General features: G+C 43.8%; 1 protein-coding gene across 1 annotated transcript; it reads left to right on the forward strand.

Annotated features, from left to right (window-relative positions):
- The first annotated feature begins 1,527 nt into the window (after positions 1 to 1,527).
- Positions 1,528 to 17,341, forward strand: LOC109567708 (trophoblast Kunitz domain protein 1). The gene is made up of 11 exons (XM_070801754.1): positions 1,528 to 1,621; positions 3,805 to 3,888; positions 4,957 to 5,028; positions 6,238 to 6,336; positions 6,832 to 6,915; positions 7,980 to 8,051; positions 9,264 to 9,362; positions 12,918 to 13,001; positions 14,427 to 14,498; positions 15,688 to 15,786; positions 17,087 to 17,341. The coding sequence occupies exons 1-11, from the start codon at positions 1,528 to 1,530 to the stop codon at positions 17,284 to 17,286; spliced, it is 1,059 nt and encodes a 352-aa protein (XP_070657855.1). The 3' UTR covers positions 17,287 to 17,341.
- The last annotated feature ends 269 nt before the right edge of the window (positions 17,342 to 17,610 follow it).

Consider the following 17,610-nt stretch of genomic DNA (forward strand, 5'->3'; position numbering starts at 1 on the left):
TTACGAGCCTCTGCTTTCTGCTTGACAAAGGGCGAGATTCCCAGATGTTGTAGGATTGACATGAGGCTAAATGAAATCATACACGTGGAATGTCTCAGAGAGAGTATACCCTTGACACACAGTGGCTTGTTTTGTGAGTAACCCACTGCTGTTGGTATTGAGAGCTCCCGCCATTCTTAATGCTGTTCTATGTTTGTAACTGCAAGTAATAAACAAGAGTGAGTGAAGGGATGGTGGGTGTAGTATGTGTGCACTCTAATTTACAGCTTGCAGTGCAGCAGAGTGCATGTGCACAGCCTCTAAGTCAGATCGCTGGGTCCAAATCCTCTCTCTACAAGCTATGATATAAGCTAATTGCTTTATTTCTTTATATCTCAGGTCCCTCCTCAGTAACACAAGGATATGTCAACAATTTCTCCCCCTTTCTTTAAAGATGTTTTAGGATTAGATGAACTACATATTTCATGTGTCTAGGATAATGCTAGTTACATTAAAGAATCGAAGTTTTGCCTGGAGAAATTACTCATTACTGTTTTTATTACTACTAGAAAGGACTTTGCCTTCTCGGGAGAAGGAATATATGGCTGTTATATCCATTGCTTCCATGGCAACCACGTGGGTGCACAGCACGTGTCTCATGTGATTCCTGAAGACTTGGGGTTCTGAGAGGTTTAAATCCTCAGGGAAAAAGGTAAGAAAATGCAGAGCTGGTACCCAAACTGAGGTCCTATGGTCCCATCGACAGAGAGGAAGAGAGCAGGAAGAACTAGGTGGATACGGTGTTCTTCTGAGGTTGCCTGATGTCCACTCAGGGAGACCGCTCTCCTGTTGGTGAAACCAGGTGAGGGATGACTGCTGGACATGCTGTGGAGATAGATTCAGCTCCCTGTTTCCCCTTAGCCACCCCATTACTCATTTTTTGATGTATAAACAGGGTTATTGCCCAAGACAACAGCACCTTCACCAGCTAAGTCCCTTTCTGGACCAATGTCTGGTAAAGTGCAAGTGTCCATCCACCAGAGAAGCTGTGGCAATGGTTGTAGGAAGGTGACCTGTGTCACAGTTGTCATCTGAGGTGGGGGGGGGTCAGGACATTGAGGTCCAGATGAGACGACACCTGCAGCTGGCTGAAATGGAGGACGTGGTTACCACACTGCTGGTCACTTATCTGTCCTCTGATCTGTCCTCATCCACCTACTTATCATTCATCACATGCCAGGTGCTGCTGTAGGGGCTGGGATGCTCCCTGACTGTCCATATAGGACAAACTCCATCTCTCTGATCACAATCTGTGTTTACACGAGACCCACAGGCATCAAGTGAGAAGTGCTCTTTACTGGGCTTTTGAGCCCTGCAGACAGAAGCAGGAGGCATGGTTAGGTAGGGAGATTACGCAATAAACAGGACTGACCCAACTCCTCCCCTTGCCCACTCCCCTCCTCATCACCTGATCCCACCCCTCAGCCAGGATATTAAAGCTCAGTGCATCCCCAGCATCCTCAGGAGCCCTCCTGCAAGGCCACCAAGATGAGACGCCTCTGTCTCTCCTCAGCCCTTCTCTTCCTTCTGGTTATCCTGGTGGACAGCACCCCGCTGAATATACACCATATCCAGGATGAAGGTAGGTCCAGCCTCACCTCTCTTCTACAGCTTCTGGGAAAATGATAGAAGTCCATAGAAGGGCAGGTGTGGAGTGGTATTTCCAACCATCTCTGGATTTCTCCTGTCATGGTCAGGGTACTGTCTGTTTTTTCTTTGGTTTTGGCAGCACTGGGCTTCCTCCCTATGGAAGGATATTCTCTAGTTCCGCAGCCTACTCTCGGGTTGTGGTGTGTGGGCTTCTCGTTGAAGTGGCTTTTTTGCTGCAGAGCAAGGGCTCTAGGAATTGGGCTCATAAGTTGCAGTTCACCTTCTTAGTTCCTGCAAGGCATGTGGAATCCTCCCAACCTGGGACAGAACCCATGTCCCCTCCCTTAGCATGTGCATTCTTATCTACTGGACCATCAGGGAAGACTTAAGTTGCAAAGGTTTAACTCCACTGATATCTTGACTCTCATGAAGATATATATTACAATTTATACATATATAACTCTACCAGACCAGGGTCCCCATTTTGGAGACTCTCTATTCCTATTCCTGTCATGTCCCTGAACCTCACTATAGTGTAGTAATAAAAGTAAGTAAAGTGAAAGTTGCTCAGTCACGTCCAACTATTTGCAACTCTATGAACTGTATAGTCCATGGAATTCTCCAGGCTGGAATCCTGGGATGGGGATCCCTTTGCCTTCTCCAGGGGATCTTCTCAACACATATAGAAATCATGTCTCCTGCATTGCAGGCGGTTTCTTTACCAGCTGAGCCACCAGGAAAGCCCTGCATTGTAATAAAAAGATTCAAATTTGTACCATCTCTTAGTTAATGGCCTAGGTCTCCTAAAACTGTTAGGGTTTCCTGCCATTAGATGTTATGAGATGAGTCAGAAGAGGCAACTCAAGGGAACCTCAAGATGTGGTTGGTGTCCAAGAAATCACAAGCATGCATTTACTGTTTACAATTTTCAACAACTGCCATTCCAGCACCTCTGAGGAGAAGGGAGGAAACTGAGAGTGAGATCAATCACAGTGGCTGATATTCCAGCCAACATGCCTGCTTAGTGAACCCTAGGGAGAGATACATAAGAACTGGGCTCAGAGAGCTTGTGGGTTGGTGAATACAGGAAGCTGATGTGAAGCTGTGCTCACTAGGGCACAGAGGCTGGGCACACCTCCCTCCTTCTTTGCCTGCACATCTCTTCCATTTTTCTGCCTCGAGTTCTATTTTGGGAATGCAAGCAATGGTTTTCCGAAGTTCAGCCACCGGTTCTATTGAGTTGTTGAATTTGAAGATGGGGTCATGGACCTGCAAGCCTCCCATTTTAATTATTTGGTCACAAGCATGATTGACATGGGGTCTCATGGCTGGCACCTGAACTGAATATTCTTGAGCCCTCAACCTACAGAATCTGCAATAGCTCCATGGATTCCCATCAGATGTAAATGGACTTGTTGGACACCTAGTGGATGTTTGGGGAATTGGTTGCTGTTGGTAGAGACACCACATATTTGGTGCCAGGGAAAAACGCAGAATCACTCACCCCTGTGATTTGGGGCTCAGGTGATGCTCCAAAAAGGGAGAGCAATGAAAGTACACATTGCAACCAGAAATTGACCTCAGTTATCTGTATTTCCAGAGTTCCTGGGAGAATCAGGGAGTGTATCAAATGGGTTATAACATGCTAGTATCTTGTCCCTGCCACCCACATGCCATGTCCTGGAACAAGTCATCTGCAATTTTCTCATCAGAACAGGGGATACATGTTACATGGGTTTTGGAACAGATTACCATTCATATGTATGAGGAAATAAATCACATTTCATGCTGAATTCCTACATTGTACACCAATATATGTTAATCTAAAAAAATTTGAAAAAATTTCCTTTACTACTTATTTTGTGCAAGAAAGAATATTTATGTGTCAAATAGTGAGTGTTCACCTATCATGAAAGATAATCAGAAAGACCTGGAATAAATGTGTTGCAGGGAATGTAAGAAACAGGCCTGTGTAGGTTGAGCACTGGGACCAAAGCTAAGACATTATTAGGAAAGTGTCCAGGCCCATCCCATGTTCCCTTCTGAGTATTGTTTATTATCCATATTTGTCCCTCCCTTGTCCAGTGTTGACTTCTATTTTATTTGCATATTTGATCCTTACTTGGTTCATGTCCCAGACTTCCTGAAACTGTTGGAATTTACTGTCTTTCATAGGTGTGGAGACAAGCCATAGAAGGGGACCCGAGAAGCGTTCAGTAATAGATGTGGTTACAAGCATCATCGACGGTGTGGCTACAGGTGTGAACTTTCTACAACTCTGGGGAGAGGAGAGAACACTGAGATTGAGAACAGGCACCACTGGCCAATGATTCGATCAAAATGCCTGTTTGGTGAAACCTCAATAAGAATCCATAAATATGCATTTCAAGGAGCATTTGGGGTGGTAACACACGATGTGATGTGAGGGTCCTATGTTTTCTAGGGCGTGGAGGCTCCCCAAACCTCCACTTCCACTTTGCCCTGCACATCTCACTCATTTTGCTGTGCCTAGGTTTATCCTTTATGATAGCGTGACATCCCTATGTGAGTGGTCTTCCTGAGTATGGCCATCAGATTTACTGAGTTATTGAACATGGAGTGGGGTAGTGGAACTTCCCAGTTTTAGACACTTTGTCAAATCAGGAGTGACTCGGGATAACATGGCTGGCATCTGAACTGAGGACAGTTCTGAGCCCTCCACTTGCACAATCTATACTAACTCCCTGGATTTGCTGTCAGAATTAAGTGGCCTTGTTGGACACCCAGTGGGTGATTGGAGGAACTGCATGTTGTTTCTAGAGACACCACAGATTTGGTGTCCGAAACCCAGACTCATTCTCCCTGTGCTTTGGGAGCTCAGGTGAGTCCTGCGGACAGGGGAGTAATGAAGGTAGGACACTGAACCCAGAGGCTCTCAGCATTTATCCATATGTTCAGAGGCAGAAGAGGATAGTACATCAAGTGTTGTGACAGGGAAGTATCTTGTTCAGACCCTATCAACCTCATGACGTCTCATCAGGTCATTTATAGTCCTCATCTGAACAGCAGATAAGCGGTAAATGACTTCTTTGAACATCTACCAGTCATAAAACTAAACAGCTTTTCACATTTCATGACCACGTTTGGTCATTTTCCACCAGACAATATTCATGAAAAGATTTCTCTACCTGCTCCCTTGGGCTTGTGTGACAAAGGCTGGCACAATATTAAAATTCTCCTGGCCTTTTCCTTTGTCCATTTTTGCCTATAATTTTATTTTCCATATTTGAAACTTTTACTGGTTCATGGTTCAATATTTCTGAAAATTTGACCTCTTTTCTTTCATAGGTACCAAGATTGTCAAAAATGGAGCTGGATTACTAACAGGATTGGCTGAAATAATCACTAAAGCAATTAAAGGTTTGAACTTTCTGCACCTATGGGGAGAGAGGGCACTCACTGAGACTGAGATCAGTACCACTGGCTGAGGATTCAATACTTATGCCTGTTGAGTGAAACCTCAGCACAAATCCATAACTATTGGCTGAGAGAGCTTAGGAAGGGGGAGCAAATGGTACTGAGGTGAGGGTGCTCTGCTCAGGAGGGCATAGATGCTCTGCCTAACTCCACTCCTCCCGTGCCCTAAAGATCTCCTCCATTTCACCGTTTCTGAGTTTTTTTCTGGACATTAATTTGAGAACAGTGATTAAGAGTTTTCCTGAGATTGGTCGCTTATTCCATTGAGTGTTTGAGCATGGAGGTGGAGCGAGGGAAATTTCGAGTATCAGTCACTTGGTCAGAAGCATGATAACTCAAGAACACATGGCTGGCCTCTGAAGTCAGGGCATCCTTGATACCTCAATGTGTGGCATTGGCCCTGACTCCACAGATACGGTATCAGATATCAATGGACAGTGAGAGCCTGTTGGGTGTTGGGAATTGGATGGTTGGGGGGAAAACCACGTATTTGGCATTAGGACAAAACCCAGACTCACGCTCTCCTTTGATTTGTGGTCTCAAGTGAGGCTTGGGGAGACGTGAGTAGTGAAAGTAAGCGCGTGGACCTGGAAACTGTCACCAGTACTCTGTATTGTTGAGTTCCTAGCCAATCAATAGTGCATCAAATGGGTTGTGACATGAGAATACTGTATCCTGACCAGTCCATCCACATGCTCGGGTCCCGGCACAAGTCATCTGCAGTTTCCTCATCTGAGCAGGGGAAGCATGTACATGAGTTCTTAGAACAGATGATGAGTTATGAACAGAAAGACTTTACTCACGTCTCATGACCAGATTTGTCCATTTTCTACCACAAAGTGTTGATCTGAAAAAATTCTCTACCTGCATGCTTTGGCCAAGTAAAAATATTTCTTTATCAAATAATGTTTATTCCTGTATTATTGAGAGTAATCCAAAGATATCGAACCACAGAGGAGGACAGCTGCCTGGAAAGCAAGAAACACAGTCCATGTGGGGTAGCCTGTGGGAGCAAGGCTGATACAATATAACAAAAGTCTCCAGGCCCTTTCCCTTGTTGTCTTTTGACTGTCATTTTCTTATCCATGTTTGATCCTTTTCCTGTTTCATGGTCCAGGCCTCTTGAAACTCTTGAAATTTACTCTTTCATAGGTCAGGTGATGATTTCCAGAATACAGTTTGATAACCATACACAAGAGGAATTGCCAACACTCAACATTGAATACTCAACACTCAGTGAGGAAAATAAAGGTTTGTAGCTTCTGCATCTCAGGGAAGAGGGGAGGGCTCAGAGGTTCTGATCAATGACCAATGATTCAATCAATAAGCTTATTTCTTGAAACCTCAACAGTGCATAAATATTTCATGGTGAATTTTGTGCATGTTCCACTAAGATGTGTTAATCTAAATAATTTTTTAACTATTTACTTTAGGCAGAAAAAATATTTAGGTGTCAAGTAATGAGTATTATTCTTTCATGAAAACTAATTAGAAAAACCTGGGATGAATGTTCTAGAGGGAATGTAAGAAAGAGCCCTGTGTAGGATGACTCCTGATACCAAAACTGAGAGATTATTAGGAAAGTTTTCAGGCCCTTTCCCATGTCCCCTTTTGACTATTGTTTATTATCCATATTTGTTCCCTCCCTTGCCTAGTGTTGACTACTATTTTATTTGGCATATTTGATCCTTACTTGGTTCATGTCCCAGACTTCCTGAAACTGTTGGAATTTCCTGTCTCTCATAGGTGTGGAGACAAGCCATAGAAAGGGACCTGAGAAGCGTTCAGTAATAGATGTGGTTACAAGTATCATCGACGGTGTGGCTACAGGTGTGAACTTTCTGCAACTCTGGGGAGAGAAGAGGGCACTAGATTGAGAACAGGCACCACTGGCCAATGATTCAATCAAAATGCCTGTTTGGTGAAACCCCAATAAGAATCCATTAATATGGGCACTCAGGGAGTGTTTGGGGTGGTAGTACACGGCGGTGATGTGAGGGTCCTGTGTTCTCCAGGGCATGGAGCCTCCCCACACCTCAACTTGCACTTTGCCTTGCACTACTCTCTCATCTCTCTGTGCCTAGATTCATCCTTCATGAAAACATGACATCCCTATGTGAGTGGTCTCTTCCTGAGTATGGTCATCAGATTACTGAGTTATTGAACATGGAGTGGGGTAATGGAACTTCCCAGTTTTAGACACATGTCAAATCAGGAGTGACTCGGGATAACATGGCTAGCATCTGAATTGAGGACTGTTCTGAGCCCTCAACTTACACAATCTATACTAACTCCCTGCTGTCAGAATTAAATTGCTCTTTGGGCACCCAGTGGTGTTTGGAGGAATTGCATGTTGTTTCAAGAGAGACCACTGATCTGGTGTCAGGGAAGCCCAGACTCACTCTCCCTGTGCTTTGGGAGCTCAGGTGAGTCCTGCGGACAGGGGAGTAATGAAAGTAGAGCCTCTCAGCATTTATCGATATGTTCAGAGTTCCTGGCAGAAAAGGATAGTATATCCAGTGGGTTTGACAGGGAAGTATCTTGTTCGGACCATATCACCCTCTTGCTTGTGACTTAAGGCTAGTCATCTGTAGTCCTCGTCTGAACAGTAAAGAAGTGCTAAATAAGTTCTTTGAACATTTACCAGTCATAAAACTAAACAGCTTATTCTCATTTCATGGCAAAGTTTGGTCATTTTCCACCAGGAGAGATTCATGAGAAGTTTTTTCTACCTGCTTCCTTGGGCTCCTGGGACGAAGGCTGGTACAATATTAGCAAATCTCCAAGCCTTTTCCTTTGTCCACATTTGCCTATGATTTTATTTTCCATATTTGAAACTTATCCTGGTTCATGGTTCAATATTGCTGAAATTTTTGAAATCTTTTCTTTCATAGGTACCAAGATTGTCACAAAGGGAGCCAGTATACTAACAGGATTGGCTGAAATAATCAATAAAGCAATTAGAGGTTTGAACTTTCTGCACCTATGGGGAGAGGGGAGGGCACTGAGACTGAGATCAGTACCACTGGCTGACGATTCAGTACTTATGGCTGTTGAGTGAAACCTCAGCACAAATCCATAAATGTTGGCTCAGAGAGTTTGTTGGCGGGGGGGGTGGTAAATGGTCTTGAGGTGAGGGTGTTCTGCTCAGGAGGGCATGGACGCTCCACCTATCTTCACTCCTCCTGTGCCCTAAAATTCTCCTCCATTTCACTGTTTCTGATTTTATCCTGTACCTTAATGTAAGGACAGTGAGTAAGAGGTTTCCTTAGTTTGGTCACTGGTTCAACTGAGTTTTTGAGCATGGTATTGGGGTCATAGAAAGTGCCACTTTCAGTCACTTGGCAAAACATGATAATGTGAGTCCACATGGCTGGCATCTGAAGTCAGAACAGTCTTCATAACTCAACCTGTGGCATCGGCACTAACTCCACAGATATAGTATCAGATGTTAACTGACAGTCATCTGCCCCTCGACTGTTGGGAATTGGATAGTTGGTGGAAAATCCACGTATTTTTTTTCAGAAAAAAACCCAGGCTCACCCTCCTCTGTGATTTGAGGCCTCACGTGAGGCCTGGGGAGAGGTGAGTAGAGAAAGTGAGACCCTGGTCTGGAAACTGTCACCAGTTTTCAGTATTTTCGAGTTCCGAGCCAATCAGTAGTGTATCGGGTGGGTTGTGACATGGCAGTATCTAGTCCTGACCAGTCCACACACAGGCCTGTATCCTGGGCAAGTCATCTGCAGGTTCCTCATCAGAACAGGGGAAACATATTCCATGAGTTCTTTGAATAGATGAAGAGTTATGAATGGAAAGTCTTTGTTAATGAATCATGGCCAGATTTGTCCATTTTCCACCACAAAGTGTTGATCTGAAAAAAATTTCTCTATGTACCTACTTGCTTTGGCCAAGTTAAAATGTTTCTTTATCATATAATGTTTATTCCTGTATTACTAAAATAATAAAAAGAGGTTGAATCATGCAGCAGCGCACAGCAGTGAAACAAGAAAAACAGCCCTTGTGGGATAGCCTGTGGGAGCAAGGCTGATACAATATAACCAGTCTCCAGGCCCTTTCTCTTGTTGTCTTTTGACTGTCATTTTCTTATCCATGCTGATCCTTTTCCTGTTTCATGGACCAGGTCTCCTGAAACTCTTGAAATTTACTCTCTTTCATAGGTCAGGTGATGATTTCCAGAATACAATTCGATAACCATACACTAGAGGAATTCCCAAAACTCAATATTGAATACTCAACACTCAGTGAGGATAATACAGGTTTGTAGATTCTGCATTCGGGAAAGAGGGAATGACACTGAGATTGTGATCAATGACCAATGCTTCAATCAATAAGCCTAATTCTTGAAACCTCAACAGTGCATAAATTTTTCATGGTGAATTTTGTCCATATTCCCCCAAGATGTATAAATCTAAAAACATGTCTTTAATCTCTTACTTTGGGTAACAAAGAATATTTAGATGTCAAATAATGAGGATTCTTTTTTCATGAAAAATAATTAGAAAATTTGGGTTGAATATTTTGCAAGGGATGTAAGAACGAGCCCTGTCTAGGATGACTCCTGATACCAAAGCTGAGACATTATTAGAAAAGTTTCCAGGCCCTTTCCCATGTCCCCTTTTGACTATTGTTTATTATCCATATTGTCCCTTTTCTTGTCCAGTGTTGACTACTATTTTATTTGCATATTAGATCCTTACTTGGTTCATGTCCCAGGCTTCCTGAATCTGTTGGAATTTCCTGTCTCTCATAGGTGTGGAGACAAGCCATAGAAGGGGACCTGAGAAGCGTTCAGTAATAGATGTGGTTACAAGTATCATCGACGGTGTGGCTACAGGTGTGAACTTTCTGCAACTCTGGGGAGAGGAGAGGGCACTAGATTGAGAAAAAGAACCACCAGTCTATGATTCAATCACAGTGCCTATTTAAAGAAACCTCTATAAGAATCCATGAGTGTGGGCATTCAGAGTGTTGGAGTGGTAACACACGGTGGTGATGTGAGGATCCTGTGCTCTCTAGGGCATGGAGGCTCCTCACACCTCAACTTCCACTTTGCCCTGAACTTCTCACTCGTTTCGCTGTGCCAGGATGTATTCTTTTTGATAATGCGACACTCCAATTCGAGTGGTCTTCCTAAGTATGGTCATCAGATTTACTGAGTTACTGAACATGGAGTGGGGTAGTGGAACTTCCCAGTTTTAGACACTTTATCAAATCAGGGGTGACTCGGGATAACATGGCTGGCATCTGAGCTGAGGACAGTTCTGAGCCCTCAACTTACACAATCTATACTAACTCCATGGATTTGCTGTCAGAATTAAATTGCCTTGTTGGACACCCAGTGGGTGTTTGGAGGAATTGCATGTTGTTTCTAGAGACACCACAGACTTGGTGTCAGGGAAGCCCAGACTCACTCTCCCTGTGCTTTGGAAGCTTAGATAAATCCTGGGGAGTAATGAAAGTTACTCACTAATCCTGGGGGAGTAATGAAAGTAGGACACTGCACCCAGAAGCTCTCAGCATTTATTGATATGTTCAGAGTTCCTGACAGACGAGGATAGTATATCAATTGGGTTTTGGCAGGGAAATATCTTGTTTGGACCCTATCACCCTCATGGCATGTGTCCTCAGTCAAGTCATCTATAGTCCTCATCTGAACAGTAGATCAGGCTAAGTGAGTCTTTTGAAATTTAGCAGCCATAAAACTAAACAGATTTTTTTTCATTTCATGGCAAAGTTTGGTCATTTTCCACCAGAAGAGATTCATGAAAAGATTTCACTACCTGCTTCCTTGGGGTTGTGTGACAAAGGCTGGTACAATATTAGCAAATCTCCAAGCCTTTTCATTTGTCCACTTCTGCCTATGATTTTATTTTCCATATTTGAAACTTGTCTTGGTTCATGGTCCAATATTGCTGAAAATTTTGAAATCTTTTCTTTCATAGGTACCAAGATTGTCGAAAAGGGAGCCAGTATACTAACAGGATTGGCTGAAATAATCAATAAAGCAATTAGAGGTTTGAACTTTCTGCACCTATGGGGAGAGGGGAGGGCGCTAAGACTGAGATCAGTACCACTGGCTGATGATTCAATACTTATGGCTGTTGAGTGAAACCTCAGCACAAATCCATAAATATTGGATCAAAGAGCTTATGAGGGCAAAGCAAATGGTCCTGAGGTGAGGGTGTTCTGCTCAGGAAGGCATGGATGCTCCACCTACCTCCACTTCTCCCATACCCTAAAGATCTCCATTTCACTGTTTCTGATCTTATGCTGTACCTTAATGTGAGGACAGTGAATAACAGGTTTCCTGAGTTTGGTCCCTGGTTCAGACTTTTTGAGCATGGCGTTGGGGCCATGGAAATTTCAAGTTTCAGCCTCTTGGTCAGAAACATGATAACACGAGTCCACATGGCTGGCATCTGAAGTCAGAGCAGTCTTGATAACTCAACCTGTGGCATTGGCACTAACTCCACAGATATGGTATCAGATGTTAACTGACAGTGGTCTGCCCCTTGGCTGTTGGACACTGGATGGTTGGTGGAAAATCCACGTATTTGGTGTCAGGAAAAACCCAGGCTCACCCTCCCTGTGATTTGAGGCCTCACGTGAGGCCTGGGGAGAGGTGAGTAGAGAAAGTGAGACCCAGGACCTGGAAACTCTCACTAATTTTCTGTATTTTCGAGTTCCAAGCCAATCAATAGTATATCAAATGGGTTGTGACATAGAAGTATCTATTCCTGACCAGGACTCACAGGCCTGTATCCTGGGCAAGTCATCTGCAGGTTCCTCATCAGAACAGGGGAAACATGTTCCATGAGTTCTTCGAATAGATGAAGAGTCGTGAATTGAAAGACTTTATTCACATGTCACAACCAGATTTGTCCATTTTCCACCACAAAGTGTTGATCTGAAAAAATTTCTCTACATACCTACTTGCTTTGGCCAAGTTAAAATATTACTTTATCATATAATGTTTATTCCTATATTACTAAAATAATAAAAAGAGGTTGAATCATGCAGCAGCACACAGCAGTGAAACAAGAAAAACAGCCCTTGTGGGATAGCCTGTGGGAGCAAGGCTGATACAATATAACCAAAGTCTCCAGGCCCTTTCCCTTGTTGTCTTTTGACTGTCATTTTCTTATCCATGTTTGATCCTTTTCCTGTTTCATGGACCAGGCCTCCTGAATCTCTTGAAATTTATTCTCTTTCATAGGTCAGGTGATGATTTCCAGAATACAATTTGATAACCATACACTAGAGGAATTCCCAAAACTCAATATTGAATACTCAACACTCAGTGAGGATAATACAGGTTTGTAGATTCTGCACCTCAGGAAAGAGGGAAGGACACTGAAATTCTGATTAATGACCAGCGATTCAATCAATGAGCCTATTTCTTGAGACCTCAACGGTGCATAAATATTTCATTGTGAATTTTGTGCATGTTCTGCCAAGATGTGTTAATCTAAAAGCATGTCTTTAACCTTTTACTTTGGGCAAGAAAGAATATTTAGATATCAAATAATGAGAATTCCTCTTTCATGAAAAATAATTAGAAAAACGTGGGTTGATGTTCTGCCAGGAATGTAGCAAAGAGCCCTTATAGAATGACTCTTGATTCCAAAGCTGAGACATTATTAGGAAAGTTTTCATGTCCTTGCCCATGTCCCTTTTTGACTGTCGTTTTATTATCCATAATTGTTCCTTTCCTTCTCCAGTTTTGACTACTATTTTATTTGCATATTTGATCCTTACTTGGTTCACGTCCCAGGCTTCCTGAAACTGTTGGAATTTACTTTTGTTCATAGGTGTGGAGACAAGCCGTAGAAGGGGACCTGAGAAGCGTTCAGTCATAGATGTGGTTACAAGTATCATCGACGGTGTGGCTACAGGTGTGAACTTTCTGCAACTCTGGGGAGAGGAGAGGGTACTGATTTGAGAACAGGCACCACTGCCCTATGAATTCAATCAAAATGCCTATTTAAAGAAACCTCTATAAGAATCCATTAATATGGATATTCATAGAGTGTTTGGGGTGGTAACACATGGTGGTGATGTGAAGATGTGATGAGGTGATGTGTTCTCTAGGACATGGAGGCTCCCCACACCTCCACTTCCACTTTGCCCTGCACCTCTCACTCATTTTGCTGTGCCTAGATTTATCCTTTATGATAGCGTGACATCCATATGGAGTGGTCATCTTCAGTATGGTCATCAGATTTACTGAGTTATTGAACATGGAGTGGGGTGATGGAACTTCCCAATTTTAGACACTTTGTCAAATCAGGAGTGACTCAGGATAACATGGCTGGCATCTGAAATGAGGACTGTTCTGAGCCCTCAATTTACACACTCTATACTAACTCCCTGGATTTGCTGTCAGAGTTAAATGGCCCTGTTGGACACCCAGTGGGTATTTGGAGGATTTGCATGTTGTTTCTGCTGCTGCTGCTAAGTCTCTTTCATTGTGTCAGACTCTGTGCGACCCCATAGAGGGCAGCCCACCAGGCTCCTCTGTCCCTGGGATTCTCCAGGCAAGAATACTGGAGTGGGTTACCATTTCCTTCTGCAACTGGCATGTTGTTTCTAGAGACCACAGATTTGGTGTCAGGGAAAGCCAGACTCAGTCTCCCTGTGCTTTGGGAGCTCAGGTGAGTCCTGGGGACAGGGGAGTAATGAAAGTAGGACACTGCACCCAGAGGCTCTCAGCATTTATCCATATGTTCAGAGTTCCTGCCTGAATAGGATAATGTATCAAGTGGGTTTTGAGAAAGAAGTGTCTTGTTTGGACCGTATCACCCTCATGCCATGAGTCCTCAGGCAGTCATCTATAGTCCTCATCTGAACAGTCAGTTCAGTTCAGTCGCTCAGTCATGTCCGGCTCTTTGCGGCCCCATGAATTGCAGCACCCCAGGCCTCCCTGTCCATCACCAACTCCCGGAGTTCACTGAAACTCACGTCCACTGAGTCCGTGATCCCATCCAGCCATCCCATCCTCTGTCATCCCCTTTTCCTCCTGCCCCCAATCCCTCCAGTAGATCAGTGGTAAATGAGTTCTTTGAAAATTTAGCAATCAAAAAACTAAACAGCTTATTCTCATTTCATGGCCAAGTTTGGTCATTTTCCACCAGGGTAGATTCATGAAAAGATCTCTCTACCTGCTTGCTTGGGCTCCTGGACCAAGGCTGGTACAAATTAGCAAAATTTCCAAGCCTTTTCCTTTGTCCACTTTTGCCTATGATTTTATTTTCCATGTTTGAAACTTGTCCTAATTCATGGTCCAATATTACTGAAAAATTTGAAATCTTTTCTTATAGGTACCAAGATTGTCAAAAAGGGAACCAGTATACTAACTGGATTGGCTGAAATAATCAATAAAGCAATTAAAGGTTAGAACTTTCTGCACCTCTGGGGAGAGGGAGGGCACTGAGACTGAGATCAGTCACCACTGGCTGACAATTCAATACTTATGCCTATTGAGTGAAACTTCAGTAAAAATCTATAAATAGTGAGGGGAGAGCAAATGGTCCTGAGGGGAGGGTGTTTTGCTCAGGAGGGCATGGAAGCCCCACTCACCTCCACTCCTCCCATGCCCTAAAGATCTCCTCCATTTCACTGTTCCTGATTTTATCCTCTACCTTAAAGTGAGGACAGTGAGTAAGAGGTTTCCTGAGTTTGGTCGATGGTTCGATTGAGTTTTTGGGCATGGAGTTGGGGTCATGGAAAGTTCAACTTTCAGTCTCTTGATCAGAGCATGATAAGGTGAGCCCACATGGCTGCATCTGAAGTCAGGACAGTCTTGGTACCTCAACCTGTGGCATTGGCACTAACTCCACAGATATGGTATCAGAAGTCAATTGACAGTGGTCTATCCCTTGGCTGCTGGTTTCCATGGTTGGTGGAAAAACCATGTATTTGGTGTCAGGAAAATCCCAGACCCACCCTCTCCTGTGATTTGAGGGCTCATGCAAGGCTTGGGGAGAGGTGAATAGAGAAAATAAGACCCTGGACCTGGAAAATCTCACCAGTTCTCTGTATTTTCGAGTTCCTAGCCAATCAGTAGTGTATCACATGGGTTGGGACATGGCTGTGTCTTGTCCTGACTAGGCCACCCGCATGCTTGTATGCTGGGGCACGTCATCTGCACTTTCCTCATCTGAACAGGGGAAACATTCCATGAGTTCTTCAAATAGGTGACGAGTTATGAATGGAAAGACTGTTCACTTGTCATTGCCAGATTTGTCCATTTTCCACCATAATGTGTGACTCTGAAATAATTTCTCTACCTACCTACTTTCTTTGGCCAAGTAAAAATATTTCTTTATCAAATAATGTTTATTCCTGTGTTATTAAAGTTAATCAAAAGACGTTGAACCACGGAAGAGGGCAACTGCAGGGAAACCAGAAACAAAGCCCTTGTGTGGTAGGATGTGGGATGAGGGTGAGACAATATTACAAAAGTCTCCAGGCCCTTTATCTTATTGTCTTTTGACTGTTTCTATCTTGTCCATGTTTGATCCATTTCTTGTTTCATGAAGCAGGCCTCCTGAAACTCTTAATACGTACTCTCTTTCATAGGTCAGGTGATGATTTCTGGAATACAATTCAATAACCATACACTAGAGGAATACCAAACACTCAAGATTGAATACTCAGCACTCAACGAGGAGAATAAAGGTTTGTAGTTTCTGCACCTCTGGGAAGAGTGAAGGACACAGAGATTCAGATCAATCACCAGTGACAAATGATTCAATAAATATGCCCATTTCTTGGAACCTCAACAGTGAATAAGTACATAGGTTCAGAGTTTTCTGGGTGGTGAATACGATTGTGAGGGTGCAGTTCTCACAAAGAAATGGAGGCTCGGCACACCTCCACGCCCCCTTTGCCCTACATGTCTCCTCCATTTCACTGTTTGTGAATGCTTCATGTATATTATCTGAGAACAACAAGTAAGTGTTTTCCTCAGTTTGGTCATAAGTAACTGTCAGTTATTGAACATGGAGGTGAGTTCATGGACTTCCCCATTTTATCCATTGGGTCACAAGCCAAAGTAAGTAGGGACCACGTGTCCGGCACTAAACTGGGGACATGAGTGCTTAACCTGTGGAGTCTGCACTAATTGCTTGAATTTCAAATCAGACGTCATTTCAATAGGGACGCCCAGTGGGTGTTGGGGAATTTGTTGATGGTAGAGCCTGGTGGGCTGTGGTCTCTGGGGTCACACAGAGTCGGACACAACTGAAGCAACTTAGCAGCAGCAGCAGCAGCAGAGACATCACAGATTTGTGTTAGGAGAAACCCAGGCTCGCTCTGGCCTGTGGCTGGGGGCTTATGTTACCTTGGGTACAAGGAAGTAATGAGCATAGGACTGACTCCAGATACTCTTACAAGTGCGCTGTATTTTCCGAATTCCTGGTAGAATTAGGTATTGTATTAGATGGGTTGTGACATCAGCAATTTGTCCTGAATCTACCACCTGCATGCTCTGTTCCTGGGGAAAGTTATCTGCAGTTTCCTCATCTGAAGAGGGGAAATATGGATTCTTTGAACAGGTTAACAATCATGAATATAAAGAATTTATGCCCTGCTGCCTTAGTGTCTACAGCATTGGAGAGTATAGTTTCCTGAGAAAGGATTGAACCTATGACTCCAGTATTGGAAGCCAGATTCTTAACCACTGGACGACCTTGGAAGTCTCACAGATGATTTAAGACTATTCAAATGCATTATATCAAACTTCCTTAGAAGACTGCATGAGGAGATATACGTTTGTATATGATTACTACATCATGTCACCGCTAGCAACATTCATGATTCTGTCCCAGAAAGGAGGTTTTCAAATAGTCTTTTCAATCTGGCATTCCTCCACAACCTTAACATTCTCAATGGCAAACAAACTAGGGGTTCTAGCTGTTGTCTTTGTATGGAGCTTGATGACCATCCTGATAACGAGCCATTGCCCCTCTCATTCCAGCAGCTTCTAAGCCTGCCCTCTGCCTGGAGCCTAAAGTAACAGGTGGCTGCAATGCCGTGATGACCAGGTACTTCTACAATGCCCAGACCGGCCTCTGTGAGCAGTTTGTGTATGATGGCTGTGAAGGAAATGGAAACAACTTCGAAAAGTTAGAGGACTGCATGAAGACCTGCTCTCAAGAGGCAGGGTCCCTGTGGTAAGACAGGGGCCAAGGCACAGGAGGAGGGGAAGGGCTGGGGAAAGGGGCGGAGCTCAGGGGGCCACACACCATTCACCCTGCACAGTGTCTTCCTCCTCGCTGCTGCCAGGAGGAGAGGCTGCAGTGTCCTGTGAAACCACACTGAGCGAGTTCTCCAGGGAGAGGATGGCAGAAGGTCAACCACTGATGCCTCTTTGTGGTCATCTGAGCCTGATCACATGCTCCTCTTTCTCAGTTGGGGACACTGATTCAGCCACCCTTCAGGGCAGGTCTGCAGTGCTTCTGGGTGCCCTACATAGTCTTGGAAAATTCACTTCCTTCTTGT

The sequence above is a fragment of the Bos indicus genome, chromosome 13, assembly GCF_029378745.1.
Source record: "Bos indicus isolate NIAB-ARS_2022 breed Sahiwal x Tharparkar chromosome 13, NIAB-ARS_B.indTharparkar_mat_pri_1.0, whole genome shotgun sequence".
NCBI classification, from domain to species: Eukaryota; Metazoa; Chordata; class Mammalia; order Artiodactyla; family Bovidae; genus Bos; species Bos indicus.